The 19,038-nt window shown below is 38.2% G+C and overlaps 2 protein-coding genes across 2 annotated transcripts in view; both read right to left on the bottom strand.

The window, feature by feature from the left end:
* Positions 1-3,978, bottom strand: part of LOC133621150 (beta-1,4-galactosyltransferase 3) — a 46,408-nt gene extending 42,430 nt beyond the window's left edge. The window contains exon 1 of the mRNA XM_061983053.1: positions 3,804-3,978. The gene's annotated coding sequence lies outside the window, so the exon portion shown is untranslated. The remainder of the gene's footprint in view (positions 1-3,803) is intronic.
* Positions 3,979-5,524: 1,546 nt separating this feature from the next.
* On the bottom strand, positions 5,525-18,082 carry psmc4 (proteasome 26S subunit, ATPase 4). Its single transcript, XM_061983054.2, has 11 exons — positions 17,994-18,082; positions 17,209-17,307; positions 13,051-13,237; positions 10,578-10,724; positions 10,396-10,505; positions 10,211-10,304; positions 8,848-9,015; positions 8,688-8,764; positions 7,195-7,363; positions 5,970-6,025; positions 5,525-5,885 (listed from the first exon to the last, which is right to left on the bottom strand). Exons 1-11 carry the CDS (start codon positions 18,024-18,026, stop codon positions 5,772-5,774), a joined length of 1,254 nt encoding a protein of 417 aa, XP_061839038.1. The 5' UTR covers positions 18,027-18,082; the 3' UTR covers positions 5,525-5,771.
* Positions 18,083-19,038: the final 956 nt, after the last annotated feature.

Below are 19,038 nucleotides of genomic sequence, written 5' to 3'. Positions count from 1 at the left end.
TTTCATATGCGCATTCACCGAACCCTTCTTTAGTGAAAAATAAAATGTTGTATTTTTTCAAATTCAAGACAAAGTTATATGATTTTGGTAACACTTTAGTATGGGGAACAGATTCTAAGTAACAAAGACTTAATTTAAAGTTATTTGGTTAGGGTTAGAGGGTTAGGGTCAGGGTTAGAGGGTTAGGGTTATAATAAGGCCATGCCGAATAAGGCATTAATAAGTACTTAATAATGACTAGTTAAGAGCCAATATGTTACTAATTTGCATGTTAATAAGCAACTAATTAATGGTGAATATGTTCCCCATACTAAAGTGTTACCATGTTTTTTACTGGTGCACAAAATGAACCGTGCATGAACATCACCTTGTTCGAAGAACAAAACCAACACAGTGCATAAACTCACAACAAATTACACACCTGCAAATCAGTCTGACTTCTGCTGTTGCCGTATCCGTAATACGCCGTTAGGGAGAAGTTTTTATTTACACGATGAGTCGGGTGTGTCTTGACCTCCGCCAAACCCCTAGGGTTCGATCGAACCCAGGTTAAGAACCACTGGTCTAAACAGAAGGGCAACGTAATAATGATCCCCACTGTAAAACGTCCAGCAGTTAGTATTACAGTAATAAATTAATATGATCGAAAAACCGTGATTGATAACCACACATTGATAATACTATGGACCGACTAGCATTAGCTTCATAGCTAGCTTAAATGCTAACAAGAAAACAACTTTAAAACAAGAGAAATACAAGTTTATTCCATTTGAAAGGGTGTACTTGCATTATTATTATGGATTATCTTTACATCAGTGGTTAATATGCTCTAAAAAAAATTGTGGACAACAATATCATTTATCGGCAATAATGTGTAGGTATACCATGAATTGATTAACGTGGACCCCGACTTAAACAAGTTGGAAAACTTATTCGGGTGTTACCATTTAGTGGTCAATTGTACGGAATATGTACTGTACTGTGCAATCTACTAATAAAAGTCTCAATCAATCAATCAATCAGTTACAGCCAAGGATGGAGTCGGCGCTCATGGCTGCTTTGTTATTATCAGTTCCGGTCTCTGGCCTGCTAACCCTCACCCGACTGAACCCCCCTGTCAACCGGGATCCCCTGATTGGTTTTGCCTGGTACCACACATCCTGGTCGCACTGTTCTCGCCTGTGCATCGGTTGGGGACATATCTGCGCTGCTGACCCGTTTCCGCTCGGGATGGTCTCCTGCTGGCCCCACTATGGACTGGACTCTCACTATTAGTGATGGGTTGATGAGGCGTCATGAAGCGTTTCAACACATTGCAAAACTGTATTGATACTGTGTCGATACTGTGTCACTAAATACTGACATGTGCTGGACATTAAAAATCCCTACAGGCAACCTATGGACCGACTCAACTGACACTGATTTTATGACCTAGTACAGTGGTTCTCAAATGGGGGTACGCGTACCCCTGGGGGTACTTGAAGGTATGCCAAGGGGTACGTGAGATTTTTTTTAAATATTCTAAAAATAGCAACAATTCAAAAATAATTTATAAATATATTTATTGAATAATACTTAAACAAAATATGAATGTAAGTTCATAAACTCAGTGAAGCACAAGCTCAGGTTTGTCACTAAAATGTCTGTCAAAAAGAACTGTGAAAAGAAATGCAACAATGCAATATTCAGTGTTGACAGCTAGATTGTTTGTGGACATGTTCCATAAATATTGATGTTAAAGATTTTTTTTTTTTGTGAAGAAATGTTTAGAATTAAGTTCATGAATCCAGATGGAGCTCTAATACAATCCCCAAAGAGGGCACTTTAAGTTGATGATTACTTCTATGTGTAGAAATCTTTATTTATAATTGAATCACTTGTTTATTTTTCAACAAGTTTTTAGTTATTTTTATATCTTTTTTTCCAAATAGTTCAAGAAAAACCACTACAAATGAGCAATATTTTGCACTGTTATACAATTTAATAAATCAGAAACTGATGACATAGTGCTGTATTTTACTTCTTTATCTTTTTTTTTTTCAACCAAAAATGCTTTGCTCTGATTAGGGGGTACTTGAATTAAAAAAAAATTCACAGGGGGTACATTGCTGAAAAAAGGTTGAGAACCACTGACCTAGTATATACAATAATATAAACCAAGTCATTGTATTTCATTTAGGATTATTTCATAACTTCATTTAAATAAAAATATATTTTTTGTCTTTTTTAGATACAGTCAATAAATAATGTGAACATGTATCATAACATGGAAATCTAAGAGAACGTGTTGTGAATGAGGATGCTTGTGGACCTGGAATTTTTTTTTTTTTTTTTACACATTTTTATTTTTTTTTAAAAACAGTTTTTCCAACGTATTCAATTTTAGACGCTTTCTCTTCTTAGTTATTATTTCTCCGGCTGTAGAAAAGACCCGCTCACAGGGCACAGAGGAGGCGTCAGTGCGACACAGTTCGCGTATCGGTCACGTGACCAAAACAGCTCATGATCGGTCACGTGACTTTCTAAAAGCGGTACGCGCACCGACACAGAGTTTCGCTCTATGAGCTCGACGCATGCGCCGATGCATCGGTGTTGCCATCACTACTCACTATTATGTTTGATCCACAATGGACTGGACTTTCACAATATTATGCTAGACCCACTCGACGTCCATTGCATCCGGTCTCTCTTAGAAGGGGCCGGGGGGGGTCACCCACATCTGCGGTCCTCTCCAAGGTTTCTCAGTCATTCACATCAACGTCCCACTGGGTTGTGAGTTTTTCCTTGCCCTAATGTGGGCTCTGAATTGAGGATGTCGTCGTGGCTTATGCAGCCCTTTGAGACACTTGTGATTTAGGGCTATATAAATAAACATTGATTGATTGATTGATTGATAGGCAATATAGTAGGTCACAGCCAAGGATGGAGTATGGCTGCTTTGTTATTATCAGCTCCGGTCTCTGGCCTGCTAACCCTCACCCCAGCAGATGGTGGTTTGGTATGTTTGTCTTTAGGCATTGCAATCGCATGTGCGCAATATGTATTATTGCTCGTTCTTTGGGTTTTTCTTTGTTTTGCTTTGTAGCTGTATGTAGAAATGGCACAGCTAAAGTGGCAGCTGGCTGCATCAGGGTCTGTGCTCTTTTGAAGTCGTTTATGTCATCTGTGTTTTTTTTTATTTTTATATCTGTTACACAGTTTCACGTAAACACCTTTTATCATTCCAAAAGTTTTACAACACTTTCCTAAAAAAAAAACCACTTAACATACTTTAGATATCCTTTTTGTCAAACAAGTAAAGCAGGAATTGGAAGAAGAAAGTTTGGCGAATATCTTTGTGATCTACGAATCACAAAGATTCGTAGATTAGAGTTTGGCGAAGATCTTTGTTTTCTACGAAGATCACAAAAGTTATTTTACAAGAAGTTTTTCAAAAAAATGAAATAAATACCAAACTAACACTTTAACAACATAGTTAATATTTTTTACCATTAACTTGCGTGTTGTTGTTTTTTATCAGTCACACAAAGGAGCATTAGACAGTGTTATAACTGGTTAATGTAGGAAAAGAGAAGGAGCACAATATTATCTAATATATTAACCTAGTGGGTCAACATTAGTGGAAGCAGAAGCAGCGTAAAAAAAAGAGCAGAAGAAGCCCGTTTTAGTGTCCGCCGACACAAGCGCTCTCGTCGGCCAAGCTACTGCGAATCAACCCGCATTAGCATTAGCAGTAGCATTAGCCCGCTAAACTAACGCGGTTTTACAGCCTGTTTGGCGTTAATTCACTTTTCAGTGCTTACCTTCATATAGGTGGTTTAATCGTCAGGCAAGCCCATTTTGAGTCGCTGGTGAACATTCCCTAAAAGGACGAGCCTGCTGCGTACAAGAGAAATGTTTGGAAGTTGAATGCTGGGGGAAAAAAAGTGTAGAACTTCCTGGGACTCAATAAAGATGACGTCATCGTTTTTGCTGTCGCTTGCTTCTTCCCTTTTTATACTATTGGAAAAGAAAACCTAAAATAGTGGGGGGGGAGAGCAAACAGGAGAAATGTAACGAAAAAAGTTGCAATGTTGACTTTAATAATGTTTTCTTTAAAACTGTCACTGCTCAAAAAATAATAATGACTCAAAATATTGTTAGGAATATTTATTGAAGGCTCCAGTTATATCACATCAAATATTCCATTTTGAAATATTTTGGAGGGAAAATATTGCACATTTTGTGTGTTTTTGTCATAGAAATTTAAAATAAAAACTTCTATGACAACAAGGGCTTTAAAAAAACAAAAACATTGAAATAATAAAATAAAATACAATTAAAATAATGGATGACGTATTTTTAACACTTATGAATGGGGCTCTTTTGAATACACGAGAATTAAAAAAAACTGTTGTTGCTCAAAACATAATAATGAATCAAAATCAATGTTGTAATGAGTTATTGACATATTTAAGGCTCCAATTATTTCACATTCACATATTCACATTAAAAATGCCACTTTGAAATATTTGGCAGGTGGTGGGATATTACATATTTTGTGTGTTTGCCATAATGAACAACGTTTTAATGACAAAAAGGGCTGTCAAAGGGAAACTGCACATTGTTCGTTCACAGTCATAAAAGACAAGACAAAAGGGTTGGTTTTTTCGCAATATAAAAAAAATGGCTCGTTCTAGAAGGCTAGCAATTCTACCTCTATATCAGTTTAAAAATACATTCAAAAACTGTCAATGATACTTGATTTAACCAAGCTGTAGTGACATTGTTATTGTAAGCTGTAGTGACATTGTTATTGTAAGAGCAAACACTGAGGAAATATTTTTTCTAGCGTACTAACACATCGGCGTGCTCCGGTATTAACCGTAAACGCTAACTATAGAAAGAGATAAGCTAGCTTCTGCGACAAAACAAAACACATTTGAGTGCGTAATACACAACACAATGCAATAGGACACCAATCTGTACTGACTGAAAATCATGAACAATCATATTACAGTATCTGTAAAGTATTATTTCATGTTTTGTTTGTACACAGCAAGCCAGACAGCGTATGTACTGTAGTTGCATGACGTACTGCGTGTAAAATGAACAATATTAAAGTGGACAGTTGTCTGTTAGGTCCAGCTGGCCGGGGACTTTTTTTCCCGGTTTATTTGGGTAAGCACTAAATTTATGTCGAAATAGCTTGGCTCCAAGTTCCACATTTACGGTCAATTCATGCAGACCTCACTCTCTCGGCTTTCGTCTGCTTCGACATTTCACCCTCTCATCGTGCTCGCTTCTTTCTATGAGCAGCAGTTCATCCTCCCTATATTCAGCTTCAAAAAGATAAGGTTGTGAATCCTCATTTGTCCAAAAATAGTCGTCTTCGTTGTTTGTTATGGATTCTGCCATGATTAAAACACACACTTACGTTTGTTTCCGAAAGAAGGAACACATAGTTGTTGCTGGAAATCGGACGTGCGCTGCATTCATACTGTTCTAATGGATTTGACAGAAATAGCAAATGAGACAAACAAGATTTATTCAAACACTTTTAATGGATTTGTACTTCTAGATTCAACTGGAGTTGTAGCTACAGCCTAATTTCCAGTGCCTTTTCAAAAGAAAAAAGACTCCACCATGAAGTAAAGGACTTTTTGAGGCGAGTTACATGTTTAGCTACACTTCAATGAGTCCAGGAGAAAGACAGCAAGTCAGAGCTTGCAGATGACACATCGTTGGTACAAACTTGATCTGATGAACTTGCATCGTCCCACACTTTCTTTCTACTTGTAGAACTCATGCTCCTGCTCGTCCTTTTTGATGACCGTCTTGTAGGCTTTTTCAAAATCTTTAGCCAGGACGATGTAGCGGTTCTCACGCACGGCCAACATGCCAGCCTGACAGGAAAACATTGGAAACAACGTTGATTAAATGGATATTGGAACAGGTCTTCAAGTGGAAAAAAAACTGGTGCTGCACACCTCTTGGCAGATGGAGTTGATATCAGCGCCAGAGATCTTGTCTGGTCGAGCCACATCTGTGCACCGGTTAAGGCAATCAATTAATTTTACAACACTTCTTTTTTGTCACGCAAATCAAACATATCATTCAAAAAAGTCAATATCAATATGAGTATATATATACACAAACATTATATATATATATATATATATATATATATATATATATATATATGAAATAAAAATATATGGTTTTATGGTAAACCCAGATGTATGTATATTTATGGTAACACTTTAGTATGGGGAACATATTGTAAGTAACAAAGACTTAATTTAGAGTTATTTGGTTAGGGTTAAGTTTAGAGTTAGGGTTGTATAATAAGGCCATGCAGAATAAGGGATTAATAAGTACTTAAAGACTAACTAAGAGCCAATATGTTACTAATTTGCATGTTGATAAGAAAATAATTAATGGTGAATATTTTCCCCATACTTAAGCGTTACCATATTTATTTATGATTCTTGATTAGCCAGTTGATTACCGTAATTTGAGCATTGCTGCCCCCGAGCTGGAGGTTTGTGTATCATTGTGTAGCATTTACATGTCATATTATATGTCAGACCCACTTGACATCCATTGCATTCGGTCTCCCCTAGAGGGGGGGTACCCACATATGCGGTCCTCTCCAAGGTTTCTCAGTCATTCACATCTACGTCCCACTGGGGTGAGTTTTTCCTTGCCCTTATGTGGGCTCTGTACCGAGGATGTCGTTGTGGCTTGTGCAGCCCTTTGAGACACTTGTGATTTAGGGCTATATAAATAAACATTGATTGATTGATTTGGCACAGCTCCATAACCCCCCACCAAGTGTTTAAGAGAGTGTCTTACATCAACAACCAAGTTTCATTAACAACCCTGAACTGGAAATAAATATATAATATATTTTACCAGTATTGTCTAAAACTGTGTTTTTTAAGTTAGGTTTCTCCGCTGTGGTCTGTATGTCATGTGCAGTATTTAAATATACTTTTCTTCAGTTTCCTGTGACTCTTTTCTTTTGCAGAATATTTGACGAGTATCTATTTTTGTCATTGTTGGGCCTGTACTGGTTTTTGTGTTCAACGGATCAACACGTGGTTCCATATCATTTGACAAGGTTTACACCTGTTCCACTGTAGGTAGGTTAGATATCATTATTGAAATCAAGACTACTTCAGTGTTAATATTTGTTTAAAAAAAGGATACAGTCCTCCAGGTCCACCTCCTCAGAGAGGTTCATTTTGCTGGTGATCGTAGAGAAAATGAGACGTTTCTGCCTGCGGTCGGGCAGCGGGAATTCAATCTTTCGGTCCAGACGACCAGGACGTAACAGGGCTGGGTCCAGTGTGTCGGCTCTGTTGGTAGCCATGATCACCTGAGGGGGGATAAAACAATATCAATATATAGTCATCGATATCAATAAATAAAGTGTGACCAGTAGGTGGCAGTCACACATAATATATACGTGTAGACTGCAAGATGACGCCAGTAAACAGCACCAAAACATTGATGTTTCATTGAGTATATAGAACATTACATACGGTTAAAAAATCTGTAAAAATGTTTTAGTACAACTTTGGTAAGCTATGAAGTCACACCGCTTGATGGATTGTCTGCGCATTACGGTTATCGTTTATTGTGGTGTGTGTGTATAAAGCCCGATAAAAGGGCACCTATTAGCAGACATATTATCTGACGTTTTGTTTTGCAATATTATGTAAAACCAACTTGTCTTACCTTCTGTTACCTGCTGATGTGTATTTGGGATCTGCATAAATCCTAAAAATTTGCGCGAGTCCGCTTTTGTAGTCCGTTCCCACACTGTAGTCAATAAGCTCCTTATTTTTCTCTATCTTCTTGTTATGGGACATTCATCCTCCGCTGTTGCCATTTCTAATATAAAGTAGCGTAAAGTTCTATTTTATATCTGTCTGTAGACTCGCTATGGAAGCGCTAAAGACTACCGTGTAGTGGCATTACATAATTCACCCACAGAAGTTTAGTTATTAGAGAGTTCTGGTTGGACCGTTTCTCACAGGACACATTTCCGGCGTTGTTGCACTAGTGAGCCACGGATGAGGAGATGCTGCTCCGTTATTGATTGAAGTAAAGTCTGAATATCATTAAAACAGTTAGCTCCATCTTTTGACACTTCTTCCACTCCCGTCCTTGCACGCTACACATTATGACAAGGAGAAGACACTGTCGCAATGGAGGCACGTAAATAAGACTGCCCTCAAAACAGCGCATCCTGAAAAGACGGTCAGAAAGCAACTTAAAGATGGATTGTACAACCTTATCTATGCAACCTTTGACCAAAGAACCACCAATACATGTTATGTAGATCACAAGGAAATGTTTAAATGTAGAACAAAAAATCTTAATATTTTTCTATTGCTCCTCATTTTCCATTGGTCATAAAAAATATCAATAATTATCGATATCGACCGATTTAAAAAACACTTGTATCGTCAAGATACACAATGAGCAACTCATGCTTGCAGTCAACCTCAAGCCTGTGTGCATTAATATCCACTCGTGAGTTTGAATAATAAATCGTGTTCAAGCAAAAGGACATGCAGCATAATAATGTTGGCGTCTGGTTGGGCAGCGCCACAGAGAGGACTCACACGCAGACAGTGCAGCCATGGGGGAATTAGCTAAAAGCTTCTTCAGACGGCGTGTGGGACTTGACTCACCTTGACGTTGACGTTCTGGTCGAAACCGTCCATCTGATTAAGCAGCTCCAGCAATATTCTCTGCACCTCTCGGTCCGCTGCAGAGAAACCAGGCAAGAAAGTTGATTTCGTCATCATCATCATCATCATCATCAAGGACTGCAACAAGGCTGCGTCATACCTCCGGTTTGCGCGTCAAAGCGCTTTGTGGCGATGGCGTCAATCTCATCGATGAAGATAATGGCGGGGGCGTTTTCTTTGGCCAGGCGGAAGACGTCGCGTACCATGCGAGGACCTTCACCCAAGTACTTCTGCACAAACTCAGAGCCCACCACACGGATGAAGGCCGCTGTTGACAGGGACAAAAACCACATACAATTTACACAGGGATCCTGCAAAAGTACTTCTAATAAGTCCTAACAGTAGAATTGGGGGTCATGTCTTTCACACAGGCAGAGGCGGTCCTTGCATGTTTGGACCAATAACCACCACCCACGGGGGCCTGTTTTGCGTCAAGAAGCGCACGTCAAATGTAAATTATTGAATGACAAGGCGCTTCATTTAAAATTTTACCCCTAAGGTATTCCTGGCCATGACATGCTCTGTCACTGATAATAATATAGGGACAACAAATCTCACCCATGAACTTCCGGTCACTAGTCCTTGCCATGCAAAGCAGAATATCTGGGGTTCGCATCCTTGTTGGAGTTGAATATGAAGTAAAGGTTTTAAACTTATGTTTCAATGATGTTAACATTGTTGAACATGCTAAACTTCAGCATAGTAATAAAAAAAGTGGATTGTTCATTGTGTTGCTCAAGGTAAAAGTATTCATATGGTGCTGGGATAGCCATGATTTCAGCCTTCCAAAGCTCCTCTTGGACCAAATTTTGACCTAAGTGTTTTTCAAATCCTAGTTACACCCCTGTTTCTACTCATATGGAGTCTTCATTCATCACTCCAAGCAATGTTTTCAAAGTTTTACAATATAACTAAAACAATTCCTACTTACTAAACCATCCCATGTGTGATGTCTGTAGGAGCGTTTTCATGCATATTTGTACGTGCTATCGTAATGTAATGACGCAAGCGTCTGTGTTAGTATTATTAATTTACAATGGCATTCTGTTCGTATTGTTTCAGTTTCACAAACTTACCAAAACGTCAGCGTGGAGTTATTAAGTCTGTTTAGCTGATTGGAGAGCTGGCTTCCGCAGCTAGTGGGTCCATGACAATGACTTCTGTTTTGTTTGATCAGCTATTTTACTGCCGTGTTACAGAAACCGTTTGGAAAAAATTTAAGGTACTAAAATAAACATTTACAGAATATTTATTTGCAAATAACTAATTTCACAACGTATATAGCTGCGGCTTATAGTCCAGTGCAACTAATATATGGGGAATATTTTTTTCAAATTTTGTGGGTGCGGCTTTTATACCGGTGCACTCTATAGTCCGGAAAATACGGTAATCTTGATTATTATTTCTGCCATAATCGTCACGTCCTACTTTCTAGTGATGACATCATGTGTGCAAGTACGTACCTGTGGTGTGGTGAGCCACAGCCTTGGCCAACATGGTCTTCCCACAACCTGGAGGTCCGTACATGAGGACTCCCCTGGGTGGGTCAATGCCAATCTGTATGAGAGAGACAATAAATCATTCATCACTGCAATGAGGACATATATGCAAAATGTATGCTGCAATGTCCCGTGTTGTGATTTCGGACCTGCTTGTAGAGTTCAAAATGCGTGAGTGGTAGCTCCACGGCTTCCCTGACTTCCTGCTTCTGAATGTCCATGCCGCCGATGTCAGCGTACATTACATCGGGTTTTTGATCTGTGGGCGCAAACACATGATGACAAATGAACCACATGACTGTTTTTCCTCCGGATGGAGCGGCGGCGTTACCTGACGTCAGCATCATGATGCTGCTGTCGGCTTCGGGGGGCAGCACGTCGACGAGGGCGTTGCTGTGCTTGTGCAGGGCCACGGAGGCATTGGGCTTGAGGAGCTCTCGATCGATGGTGCTCAGGATGCGCACGTAGTAGTTGGACCCTGGAAGGTGAGCGAAAGCCCACGGAGCAAAAATAACTCATTACACATTTAAAACATGTCCTCCGCTCTGAATTATTAAATGCAGGCATGCAGAGGACAACTTCTTTTTTCTCTCAACAGACACCTGATGGGATAAAGAATTTATATACTGTAAAAATAGAATGTTTGCATGTGCAGCTATTTCAACTAGAGATCGACGATATGTTTTTTAGGGCCAATTCCGATTATTAGTAGTCACAAGGACCGATTTGGATAACCGATATTCATTTGCAGTAAAAGTTATATAAACAGGAATAGTATACGCTTTAAGTTGTTTTTTTAACATTATTTCTTAAGAAAAGTGGAACCAGGCGCAACATAATGTTTTTTGTGGCGCTAATGTGTTTAATTTAGCAGCAGAAAAAAACATCAAACATCTTTATTACGTGTGTCTAAGAGGAGCATCAACATTTGCATTTCTAAACATGACAAATCTCCTTAAACTGGTAAAATATGGCATTTCTCGACATCACAATCACTCATCTACTCCATTTTGTAAAATTTCAATTCTGGGTTCCTTCACAGATTATAGTTGGAACATTTTTCCTGATGGCTGACATAATTTCTTCCTGGATGTCACAGAAAGTATGAGAATGTGTGAGCTGCTGCCTGCTTGTCTTTACTTGTATAATAATATCTTATATTTACACAAAGTTTAGATTTTTGGCAGCGATAGATTTTTAGTCGTCCATCCATCTCTGTCGCATTATTTGATTGAATCACGGCACATGAAACTCTGTGCGCTCCTTTAAATGAGCCCACGGTCCAATTGCTGTAAACAAGAGGTTTGTCGTGCAACTCCATCGCTGCAATAGCGAAAACAAATGGCAGGAAGACGCTAGGAAAGAAAAACAAAAGTTGTAAAGTTTTGACAGGTGAGCAGAAGAAGAGATGCGACCATCAATGCATTAAAATTAGGAAGGAAAGAAAGGGGGACATGGCTGTGTGAGCGCAGCTATAAACACAGCTGAGCAGACTAGGAAAGAATTCTCACAAGAACTTAGATGAATGCCTTGTCAGATATCAAAACCTATTTGGGTATAATTTTTGACAATTGACTAACCCTTAACCCTTTTTGAAATGCTTACAATGGACTTCATGCACTACAATCACTTTAGTCTTTATATTATTATTATTATATTACTTTATATTCTATTTATATAGCTCTCGTTTATTTTTAATCCGTCGTTCTATCATGTGCCATGCACCACATTTACTTTACCATCTAGTATCACATAGCTCTGTATGTATGTATGTAAGTATACATATGTGTATATGTATGTATATATATATGTATGTATATATTTTTATTGAATTACTATTACTGCACTACAGTCCATCCAAGTCACTGCCGTTGTGTCCTTGGGGAAGACACTTTATCCACCTGCACCCAGTGCCACCCACACTGGTTTAAGTGTAGCTTAAAGATGTAGATATGGGTATAAATATAATTAACTTAATTTCCTTCATTTATACTTTACTTTTGTATTTAACTTGTAATTTTGTGTTTTAACTTAAACTTGTCGCTCATTGACTGCTCTGTGTGCCTCTTAATTGTCCCCCGGGACAAATATTTTTTTTTTAATTGAATTGAATAAAATACATTTTTATTCTTAAATGAATAAAAAAAACAGGGCTCCCGAAAACTTTTCTCATGCAGGGCAAAAGGGCTGGTGCTTGAGCAATAATTACTATCTACTTCACTATTTTTTTTTTTAAGTCCATCCATCCATCCATCCATCCATTTTCTACCGCTTATTCCCTTCGGGGTCGCGGGGGGCACTGGAGCCTATCTCAGCTACAATCGGGCGGAAGGCGGGGTACACCCTGGACAAGTCGCCACCTCATCGTGTGTATATATTGTATCTGCTGATGTAGTTGTGTTTTAGTTGTAAAAAAAAAAAAAAGTCAGATACCAATGAAAAAAGGCTGATACCGGTATACGTCAAATTGCCAGATAGTGTCGATAATTGGCTTGGCCGATAATGGGTCGGGACCTAATTTCAACAGATATCTTGTTGTAGTCAGTTTAGGTCATTTGGGATTTTTTTTAAAGTAACTCTTTAATTACTTTACCTAGTAATTAGGTACATATATTAAAAAGTAATTCAATTAGCAATTAAATTACTTTTATTGTTAAGTAACATGTAACTATAATTAATGACTTTTTTAAAGTAATTTTCAGAACACTGGCAGTAAAAGTAATGTAGTGTTGAGTTTAAACTAAACACATTGCACGTTTTGTTTAAAATGCCGATACAACCTAAAAATACCGGGGTATCAGTACCTGTGGTGGAGCCAACAATGGCAGTGTTCTGGTCCACGGCTTCCAGGAACTGGCCAATGACGAGCGGGATGCTCTGTATCCTCTTCACTTCCTCCTGTGCGTGGAGGAACTCTTTCTTCAGGTTCTTCTGCTCATCTTTAATGTATTCCTCCTGCACCTCCAGAAACTCCAGCTCCTGCTGCAGCTTCTGCAACCACAAAGTAAAGGATCGATTGTTTTCTTGAGAAAAGTAGGGAATGGTGGCGGTGTTGCATTTCAAGGCTTTGAGCGTGTTTACAATAGGAAACCGCCGCAGGGACTTTGCCATTGACCCGGGTAAATAAAGTCCCCCCTATGTTTCCACCAAAAACTGCCCGGGTAGATTTAGTTCTTCAGGAACTTCAACAAGAACGTTCCTATTTATCCGGGTAAATAAAGTTCCCCCTGTGTTTTCACCAAGAGCTACCCAGGTAGATTTAGTTCTTCAGGAACTTTCCTATTTACCCGGGTAAACAAACTTCCCCTTGTGTTTCAACCAAAAACTACCTGTGTAAATGTATTTCTTCAGGAACGTTCCTATTTACCAAGGTAAATAAAGTTCCCTTGGTGCTTCCACCAAAAATCACTCAGGTCGATTTAGTTTTTCAGGGACTTTAACAGGAACTTTCCTATGTACCTGGGTAAATAAAGTTCCCCCCTTTGTTTCCACAAAAAACTACCTGTGTAGATTAGTTCTTCAGGAACTTTCCTATTTACCGGGTAAATAAAGTTCCCCGTGTTTCCACCAAAAACTACCAAGGTAGATTTAGTTCTTCATGAACTTTAACAAGAACCTTCCTATTTACCCGGGTAAATAGAGTTCCCCCTGTGTATCAACCAAAAACTACCCGGGTAGATTTACGTAGTTCTTCAGGAACAATATTTAGTTCTGATTAGCGAGAACTCTAGAGGGGCAGGCTGTGTTGTCAACCGCTGATTGGTGGAACACAGTTGGGGGCGTTCCTAAAACTTGGTATTCCAAGTTTTAGCCGCCATTACAGCATGCGAGACGGCTTGTTTATTTAAACTACAGTGCAATTTAATTCTGTTTATTGTCCTTAACAAACTTCATTGCAATATGCGAATCTACGAGAAGTGGACTGACTCTTTTATAAATATTTACAGAGAAATATAAAATATTCAGCCGGACTTTAAAGCGGCAACTCTGACCTTGTAGTTGGAAGAGAAATGTGAAATGAAGGACGAGTGGAACAAAAGGTAAACCACATCAAATATTCTTAATATGCTTTGATACACGCAGTAAAAGTAGTCAGTCACTTGCCATTTACTTACCGGTAGTTACTTGTCTCAACTAGGGCTGCAACAACTAATCGATTAAATTGATTATAAAAATAGTTGGCAATTAATTTAGTCATCGATTCGTTGGCTCTATGCTATGCGCATGCGCAGAGGCTACGTTTTGTTGTTGTTGTTTTTTAACCTTTATTTATAAACTGCAACATTTACAAACAGCTGAGAAACAATAATCAAAATAATAGGGGTGTAACGGTACGTGTATTTGTATCGAACCATTTCGGTACGGGGGTTTCGGTGCGGAGGTGTACCGAACGAGTTTCCACACGGACATATTAAGTAGCGTACTGCACGTTGTGTAAACAATACTCAAAATGCCGGACATTTGAGGCATTTAAGAAACTCCGACCTGACAGTTCCACAAAAGAGGACATGCCCGGTGAAAAGAGGACGTATGGTCAGTCTATGACGTAGCCCGTTAGCTGCTAGCATGCTAGCAAAAGAGGACATGTCCGGTGAAAAGAGGACGTATGGTCAGTCTATAGCCCGTTAGCTGCATACGTCCTCTTTTCACCGGACATGTCCTCTTCTGCGGGGCTGTCCGGGTGGTGTTTCTTAAATGCCTCAAATGTCCGGCATTTTGAGTTAGGGTTGCGTGTATGTTGAATGCACGTTCAGGGTTAAGAAGGTTAAAAACAAAACAAATTGTGAAGGTGCGCAGCAGCATTCGTGAGGGAAGGGGAGAGACAGAGAGAGCGAGAGAGTTGTGATAAACGCGCATGCGTCGTCAGGCTCTGCTTTTTATCGATGGATTTATCAGATTTAATTTCTTATTATCTATAGCAGGGGTGTCAAAAGTGTGCATTTTTGTAACATTTTCCTTGTTTTATTTAGCAAGTTGAAAGAACATGGCGCCAGTATGTTGTTTTTTTTCTCAATACAATACTGGAAAGGATAGAAATGTAGTTTGTCTCTTTTATCCGATTATTAATCGATTAATCGAAGTAATAATCGACAGATTAATCGATTATCAAATTAATCGTTAGTTGCAGCACTAGTCTCAACCTGAGTGAACCGAATGCTAACAAGGTAACGCTAAATTTGATGCGTTTGTTGTCGCCATGAGATAAACACTGACATTTATCATATATATATATATATATATATATATATATATATATATATATATATATATAAATATACATATATATACACATATACACATATATATATATATACATACATATATATATATACATATATATATACACAATATTTATTCATAGTCATATATATATATATATATATATATATATATATATATATAAATAAATATTGTATTTACAGCTGAAATAGACAATAAGGACTTGCCAGACCCTCATTAATTAATCTAGTATTGAGTGGACGACTTTCAGACTGTTGTACACTGAGGACAAAAGCCTGGATTTTTATGTAAAATCCAGTACACTTTGTTTTTAAACCCCATCGTTTTAATATATTATTGCTTTGTATTTCATGTAATTACACTTTAGTAAAAAGAAATATGACCTAATATTGTCTGTTTGTTTACATAGTATCAGTGTATAAATATGCTGTACCACTCCTCCATACGCCAGCCTGATTTGTATAAACTACCTGAAATGTGGAAACACAAACCACACAATTCTACAAGAACATTTAGTTTGTGGAAGTAAAAGTTACATGAGCTTAAAGTTCCTGAACTTTTGGTTGGAAAAGGCCTGTTGTTTTGTTATGTTATGTAAGAGCACCAGGCGCTTTTTAATGCACCGTGGAGGCAGAGGGACTTCAAATTCCTACGGATTTATATTTTGTGTAAATTCTGGTGTGAAAGTGGATTGGGTCTGACCAACGTTCCCTCTAAGGTGCGCACCTGCGCAATATGCTCACTGCTCATGCGTCCTCTGCGCACAGCAAATCTATGCCGCGCAAAAATCAAATCCCTCTCTAATCAAAATAAACAAATCGTTTGTTTTGTATGCTTTTGCAATGCAACTGTGAGTAACAGGTGACGAAAGGCGGCCACAACAGATAAAACAATGTTTGTCAACACTTAAATTACTGTAACGTCTGTGGAGACACTTAAAGGAGGACAGGAATTCCATCAGTCCCTTTATTTTGCGAAATTGTTTGTCGGCCATAACCACACCAAAACAATGTGTAAAATACTTTTATCTAGCAAAACTGGTCGTTGTCTACCATACAAACCAAGCCAAAAGCAACTCTTTGTCATCTGTTATATCACCAGCAGCCGCTTGCTCTCTCTCTCACCTGCACCAACACATACACGCCACTTGTGTGGCGTTTATGGCCACACAAAAAGTTGGACAACTCCAACACTACTCGTAAAGTGTAAATTTCAAGTCGTTTTACTATGACTCCTCAATCAGTGTGCTTATTCTACTGTCATTTGTTAAGAATGTTATTTTTTGGATATTAATCATGAAATGATGTTACAGGACTACATAATTGCTAATAAAAATATTTATTTTACGGACAGAAAGTTAATAAACACTTCATCTCATGCAACATGTGAATGTTTTAAGGGGAACTAAATGTGATCTCTGAAAGGGGTACACAATCTTTCCAAAGCAGGACCCCCACCCAGGCATAAAATACTATTGTGCATAGCTGATTAAAAAAAAAACAATATCTAAGTGGGCCAAATCACATATATTAGAAAATAATCTCTTGAAATTGACCAGTCACTTGATTATAATAATAAGACATTTAAATTGTTATGTCAGGTTTGAGACAAATGTGCTGCTGGTATGGCCACAGTGTGCACGTCTGTATTCCACTGAATGCTCAGGGTGTTTGTGCGTTTGCTCACACACATGAAAAAATAGAGGGAACATTGGGTCCGACCTTGTATCTGCTGTACAGGTCCTCAATATCTTCTGGTTCAGGTGCCAAAAAGGACAGACCGGTCTGCGGTCTGGAGTTCAAAACTGCCGGCATCTCGTCCTGCATGCAACAACAAAACCACAAACAACATTTAGCAATGTTATCCTTTTATTTACTAACACGAAAACAACATTGATCCTTCATTAAAACGTTCATCCAACTACTCTTCATTTTAATTTGTACTACACAGTGTGAATGTTGTCTGTGTTGGCCCTGCGATGAGGTGGCGACTTGTTCAGAGTGTACCCCGCCTTCCGCCCGGATGCAGCTGAGATAGGCTCCAGCACCCCCCGCCACCCCGAAAGGGACAAGCGGTAGGAAATGGATGGATGGATGGATACACAACAAACATTGACTTTTAGCTAGCTAAGTAGCTCACTGACAGCTAGCCACGAATGATAGCGTCAAAAGTCGACGAATTGAAAGTTTTAACAATCCCCAAACACCAGTAACACTTTTGACTTCATCTATTTCAAATAGTGAATCGTGTGTTTGCTTGAATACATTTATTCACTCTCCACTATAAACATCAATGCTAATGCTAATGGCTAACTTGCATGACATAGCAATGCATAGCAACAGAATGAATTGGCAGCTTTACGTTTCTTATTGTTGACGGGCCACCGAGAGCTGCCGACAGACAAGTTAAAAAAACACACTGACGTCAAAAAGTAAACGTTTAAATTGATAAAAGCGTATCACAGAAACAGCGGACAATGTTAGTGTAAAACAAGAAACATTCCTACCGGGCTCTTTTCTACAGCGATGATATCCTCCATCTTGGATTTTTCCCGAGGTGGGGAGTGACGTCATGACGTAACACGTCGCCGCATGGATTTATGGGTAATGAAGTTCTGTTACTGCTCGACTTTCTGGAAGGTTTCTGAACTAACAAACAACAAAACCTGTCCGGAACACAACTACGTTAAATGAGGGAATGTTAACAAACGTGAATTATTCGCCTTTTTGCCACATAATCTTTCGTAATAACAAGATTGTCGATCCTTGACTTGCCACAAGAGGTCATCAGTGCTATTGCATGGGGTTATGTTTATCATGTCGTTTTCTTTTCCCAAAAAATGACCGATGTAGGGCTGAATTTTTCTAGAGAAACACTGAATTTTAGAAGGTTGATATAGAAGGGAAAATATATCTGATTATTTCAACTGAAATTGCATTTAACACGTTAAAGAAACATGTTTCTATTGTGGTAAACAAAAATAAATCAGCACCCCAAGTATATGTCTTGGTCATTTAATCTTTATTTCATAAATGGACATTTATTAAAAAAAAACTAAAAAAAACCCCGACTGGTTTATTTTGAAGGAAATAAGTTTATTTCGGTCATATAATCAACCATCAACCATTAACCATTTTGTGTGACCAGTTTAAAATGGAAAAAATGGTCCGGAATTAGTTTTTTGATTTGCTTTTAAGAATTTGAAATAGAATGAACGGAAGGTACACGGACCTATTTAGTTATCATTTTTTAACACCAAACGTTTTTTTTTTTTTTTTTAATTTTCTTTTTATTTATTTAAACACAATTCAAATATACCAGTCGTTTTTTACTTTTTACTTTACCATTTATGAAAAGAAAATTGAAATACCAAACCATCAACTGACCAGTAAACATATCCCTTTTGGTTTGTCTTTCCGTGTACGTTTACTGGGGATTATTTTTTTTTTTTTATAAAATGAGAATCAAACCATTTTTTAAAGATGTAATTATTGCTCTCCGTCACCAAAATAAATAAAAAAAATAATATTTTTTTAATTTAAAAAGTATTA

This window comes from Nerophis lumbriciformis, linkage group LG21, assembly GCF_033978685.3.
Source record: "Nerophis lumbriciformis linkage group LG21, RoL_Nlum_v2.1, whole genome shotgun sequence".
Classification (NCBI taxonomy): domain Eukaryota; kingdom Metazoa; phylum Chordata; class Actinopteri; order Syngnathiformes; family Syngnathidae; genus Nerophis; species Nerophis lumbriciformis.
The sequence above is the reverse complement of the archived record's forward strand: the minus strand, read 5'-3'. Positions and strand labels throughout refer to the sequence as shown.